Source organism: Lathyrus oleraceus, chromosome 7, assembly GCF_024323335.1.
Source record: "Lathyrus oleraceus cultivar Zhongwan6 chromosome 7, CAAS_Psat_ZW6_1.0, whole genome shotgun sequence".
NCBI classification, from domain to species: Eukaryota; Viridiplantae; Streptophyta; class Magnoliopsida; order Fabales; family Fabaceae; genus Lathyrus; species Lathyrus oleraceus.
The window spans coordinates 156189076-156194695 of record NC_066585.1 but is presented as its reverse complement, the minus strand read 5'-3'; the positions used below and the strand labels follow the sequence as shown (position 1 = coordinate 156194695).

General features: G+C 33.6%; 1 protein-coding gene across 1 annotated transcript; it reads left to right on the top strand.

Moving 5' to 3' along the window:
* The first annotated feature begins 1230 nt into the window (after window positions 1-1230).
* LOC127105499 (aspartate carbamoyltransferase 2, chloroplastic) lies at window positions 1231-5373 on the top strand. Its single transcript, NM_001427020.1, has 6 exons — window positions 1231-1404; window positions 2673-3187; window positions 3276-3415; window positions 4139-4312; window positions 4518-4754; window positions 4856-5373. Exons 2-6 carry the CDS (start codon window positions 2689-2691, stop codon window positions 4961-4963), a joined length of 1158 nt encoding a protein of 385 aa, NP_001413949.1. The 5' UTR covers window positions 1231-1404; window positions 2673-2688; the 3' UTR covers window positions 4964-5373.
* The last annotated feature ends 247 nt before the right edge of the window (window positions 5374-5620 follow it).

Here is a 5620-nt window from a genome sequence, read left to right as displayed (position 1 = left end):
TAGATGTGGATGCGACATATGATGATTATCTTAATCATCTGGTACAAGATGTGAAACGCAGTACCATAGCTCCTAACAACTGAAGTGTTTCACACAACTACATCCAGTGGTTTTCAGGATGTCACATCTTCATATGATACCAAATGATCCAGAAGATCCACCTAGACCAACTCATCAGAAGATACTAGAGGAGAAGCAAGCTATGACAAATTAAATTATTGATGTGTTATCTAGATATCGGTGTATCATGGAGTTTGGGAAGAAAGGTATAAACAAATGAGTCTTTCTGAATTACTCTAAAGTGAGAGACGTTCTAGATTCCCTCATGGAGAAGGTACAAAAGACATTGCAGTACACGAGACAACGTAGGAACAGGGGATCCGATTCCAGCATACTCTAGTGTATAATATTTGTATTATGAACATTATATATATGAGTTTAATTGAAATACACTGACAGTGTAAAAGGATTTTACACCGTTAGTTAATCATAGACGTTGGATATTAAAAGAAGTTTGACTTTTATTTTAAAAATCTATAAAGTAATACAAACGGATGATGGTGATGAATCGACGGTGTAAAACTTTTTACACTGACAGTGTATAGTAATTAATCTCTCTCTCTCTCTCTCTCTCTCTCTATCTATCTATCTATCTATCTATCTATCTATCTATCTATCTATATATATATATATATATATATATATATATATATATATATATATATATATATATATATATATATATATATATATATATATATATATATATATATATATATATATATATATATATATATATATAATTAAATGTAATTGTCAAAAATTATTGTATGTGAATACAAAAATGTATCTTTAAATTTTATCTAATATAAATACGTAGATGAATCTCCGGATCAACTTATGTCAAAATAAGTATTTCAGTTAGAAATACATGAAGTGTCTATAAGATAAATTCCAAAAATTCGAAGATGTATCTCCGAATTAAATTTTGGCAAAAATATGAAGTGTGTGTTTTGTGCTTCCAAAATCAGGAAAAACATTTTTGAATTGTTTTTTTCAGCGATTCGTTTAATAGATCATCATTAGATGAAACAAATTTATTTTTTAAAACTAATTAGTAATCATCTCCTTTAAGATTGCACGATGTAAAAAGAAAAATAAATAATTCACCGGTTAAATTAAATTAAAACCTCTATTTAGAATTGTATACATAATTTACCATTTTCTTTCATTTCAAAAAGCAATAACACTGATTTTGTATTTCTCTTATCTTTTTCTTTTTCATGTCTATCATTTTTCGAGGTTCTTTTCTTATAATTAGATCAAAATTGTGAGAGTGACCGAGAAGATCTTTTCAATTCACAAAATCGCCAGCTCCTGTAATCCACTGTCACTGAAACACAGGTATATTTTTATCATGCAACTTCGTTACAATTTAATTTTTATTGTTTGTGTTTGAAGCATGGCTTAGTTGTTAATTATCCAGTTTTGACACTGTAATGATAGTTTCAAAAATCTTTTCTCTATCTGGGAGAATTTTGTGATCAAATGGTTGTATGATATGGTATCTTTGAATTTTGTCATGACTAATTTTTTTGTGATTGCTTGTTTCAAGTTTAAGGGGGAATTTTACAATCTAGCATGTGGGATGCTTGAAATAGTCTCTACTATTTGCAATTGTGTTATCACTGTCCTAACCATAATAATGTCCAGGATTTGATTAAGTTGGTATAGTTCGGTTCGTCGATACAGATTCCGTTCAGTAATGACACTATGTAGTCATTAATCTCGGTATTGATTTGAGATCAGACAATTCATATTAAAGGCTGTCTAAGTCAATTTTAAACGATCTCAACCATTGATTTAGGTTTGATGTTTGGGATTAGTAACCGCGTGACGTGGTTACTGCTGGGAATCTGTTTCCCTATACTTCATATTAGGACCTTTGCATGAAAAATCTTGAATCATGACTTGAATATTTAGAGTGCTTGAGTATATTTATTGATTTAGAATTGGGGGAAATGATCATTCGTGTTTTGTTTCTTATGAACTATTACTGGAGAAACCTCTGATGCAGAGAGAATTTGTGTGTTCTTTTACTTGTTTGATTAGTGTTTAGCTCATGAATTGTTTCGGGAATTTTCTTAGTGTAATATGTGGATTTGAGAGCTTCTTGTTGATATTTCTTTCTTGTAGTTTTTCATATTTTTTTTCATAAATCCTTTACTTGAATGCTTTTCTGTTTACTTTGAACTTTTCACCACTGTTATATTCTCCATTTTTTTTATCAATAGTTTAAACTTTTGTATATGCTATCTGGGATTGTTGGTGGTTTTGAAGTTGAAGCCTAGAGTTTTCCGCTTGTCTTTTCTCTGACTATGTTCTGCTGGTTGAGATTTGTGTTATCTTTCCTCCTATGCTAAACAGTTTTATATGAGACGTTCCTTAATGAAAGGTTTTGTTTTGGTAACCACATCATTGCTGCGAAGTATTTATGGCTTTGCCGATGACTTATCGTCGCCAGAGAACCTAGCTAGCCACCATTAGTGGGGTCTCTCATATGAATCACTTGTTTATTATTCGCATCGCATGGCTCAATTTAATGTTAGTTAATGAAAGGTTTTATGCAAGTACATGTTTAGCCAACTAAATAGTATATTAGCTTTTTTTAGGGTGGCTTCTTCTGAAATGACTGCTTCATCTTCACTTTTCTCTTGCTCGATGCACATGGAGGTGCTTACTCCAAAGATATCAAAATGGCCTAAAAATTTTGTAAGCTGTCATAGTAAAATCTCCTACGTGGAAACTAATTATTTAAAGTCAACATGCTATCCTATTTCAAGATTTTTCTGCATAAACAATTTGAAAAAAACTCGGCAAAGAGATGGAATCCATTGCTTTTCCGAGGGGCAGAAGTTTCAACTTGATGATGTAGTTGAAGCTCAGCAATTTGATAGAGATATTCTAAATGCCATTTTTGAAGTTGCGCGAGATATGGAGAAAATCGAGAGGAATTCTCCTGAAAGCCAGATTTTAAAGGGTTATCTTATGGCTACCTTATTTTATGAGCCCTCTACTAGAACTAGACTTTCGTTTGAGTCTGCTATGAGAAGACTAGGTGGAGAGGTTTTAACAACTGAAAATGCTAGAGAGTTTTCGTCCGCCGCTAAAGGAGAGACACTTGAAGGTTTTGATTGAATTCCCTGGGTTTGCTTTTATTTCAAGTTTGATGTGGATTTCATGTTTTAATGATTCTCGTGAGGTTTTGCTTGCAGATACAATAAGAACAGTTGAAGGTTACTCTGACTTAATTGTGCTTCGACACTTTGAAAGTGGTGCTGCCAGAAGAGCTGCGACTATAGCTGGCATTCCAATAGTCAATGCAGGGGATGGTCCCGGGCAACATCCGTCTCAGGTATGCATCAATAGGGGATTATGTTGCAAGCAAAGTTCCTGTGTTTTGGATTATATTATTTTGTGGAAATTATCGCTTTATTTTTGCAACTTCCTGAAAAAGTTTTGAAATAATGCCAATTACATTTTATAACTGCTCTGTTACCTGTCAAATAGATCGGATAGCATGTCGACTATTCCACTAGATGCAACTGATTCAGGCTATTCGTGTAATTGCTAGTTCATTTTTCTTTCGATACTTCCTAGTTGTATCATGGATGCATTTTATTTTTTGGTTTAACATAACATTTCTGAAAAATTACAAGCATTCCGGATCTTGAAAAGAAGAAGTAATGTACATTGTACCCTATTTTTATGTATAAGGATGAGATCTGACAATATCCAAAGAAGGAGTAGTTCATACTTCGTAGAACATGAGATTAGTTTTATATGCCTCATTATTAATAGAGGACCAAAACGTTAGCTTGAACTTGTATCAAGCTTGTATCTTTGGTAGATTCTAACTTCAGCTTATTCTGAACTATTATATAGTATTCCCATTTGCAAGTGTTTTTAAGAACGTTTTCATCACGCTCCTACTGACTTTGTGTTCAATTTTGTTAAGAATCATTTTCTTGTTATCTTTCTAATGCTGGATAAGACTTCTAGAGGCTGGTTCAAGGCCTTCTAAACCTTTGTGATAGACTGTAATTCAAATACGACTACTTTTTCAAACATTTCTCAGGCACTTTTGGATGTCTATACCATTGAAAGAGAGATTGGAAAGCTTGATGGTATAAAAGTCGGGCTTGTGGGAGACCTAGCTAATGGGAGGACGGTCCGTTCATTGACCTACTTGCTTGCAAAGTACAAGGATGTGAAAATTTATTTTGTATCTCCTGAAGTGGTAAAAATGAAGGTAATATTTGAACTTTTTACTCAGTATATGTTTAAGACTTGTGAGAAAATGAATTAAGATTAAGTGTCAATCACAATGTATCTGAACAGATGTAACTATAGATATATAGATATACTATCATTTTTAATTTTAACCTTCCCATTTGTTTCGCTAAAAAACACGACCTCGGTATGTCAATATTGATATCTACATTCTACATTTATAGGATGATATAAAAGACTATTTGACATCAAAAGGAGTGGATTGGGAAGAAAGTTCTGATTTAGTGGAAGTGGCGTCGGAGTGTGACGTTGTTTATCAAACTCGTATTCAAAAAGAAAGATTCGGAGAAAGACTCGACCTCTATGAAAAAGCTAGAGGCAAGTTTATTGTGAATCAGAATATTCTCAATGCAATGCAGAGACATGCTGTGATTATGCACCCTCTTCCAAGACTTGATGAAGTAAGCATTCTATATCCAATGTTATGACTTGTTAGAGGCCCCTCTAGGGGCACAAGCACCGACTTTTCGTGAGTTACAAGTATGCTCTTGTTTTCATGCAGATTACCGTGGATGTTGATGCCGATCCAAGAGCTGCTTACTTTAGGCAGGCCAAATATGGTTTATATATCCGGATGGCGCTTTTGAAACTCTTGCTTGTTGGGTGGTAAACCTGCAGTTTATCTTCAAAATGTATGCAAGATGTTGAAACATCAACCATACCTCCTTTTGCTTTTGCTTTTGCTTTTGCTTTTGCTTGCCCCATCCTTTAATACTTTTCCTTTTTGGTTTTCATTTTACTTTCTAATCTTATAATAGGTTTTACAAATTACAATAGAAAAGAGGAGAAAGAGCAGTTAGTAAAAAGATTCATGCAGACTTTTATCATATGAGCTGTATATACAAGACATGATTTTGTTCATATTTTATTACCAATGCATGAAAATGTTATGAGTCCTAGATGAAAAAAAGAGGGAGGACATAGACATATATGTTTGGATTTATTTATCCAGTGTCACCGGTGCGATTTGATGGGTTTAACATCCCAACCCATGGTGTCTACTATAGGTTAAGTGCAGCCTGTTGAGGACTCTTTGGGATAAGAAAATATAGTTACGCCCTCACTTACAGCAATTGCTTTTAACGCATTGGTAGCGTTTTATCCAAAAATTGGTATCGAAGCAGGTTATGAGTTCGAATCACTCTGACTGTCAGTGTCACTTGGGGGAGATCGTTGGATTTATTTATCCAGCTTCACTAGTGTGATTCCATGGGCTTAACATCTCAACCCATGACTCGAAAATATAATTGCGTCCTCACTGATAGCA

What these genes read in the sequence shown, in the direction of transcription:
- LOC127105499 (NM_001427020.1), top strand. Translation starts at nt 2,689, where the DNA reads ATGACTGCTTCATCTTCACTTTTCTCTTGCTCGATGCACATGGAGGTG. An exon ending in TAAAGGAGAGACACTTGAAG is followed by an intron (nt 3,188 to 3,275) that starts GTTTTGATTGAA and finishes TTTTGCTTGCAG; the next exon opens with ATACAATAAGAACAGTTGAA. An exon ending in CTCTTCCAAGACTTGATGAA is followed by an intron (nt 4,755 to 4,855) that starts GTAAGCATTCTA and finishes GTTTTCATGCAG; the next exon opens with ATTACCGTGGATGTTGATGC.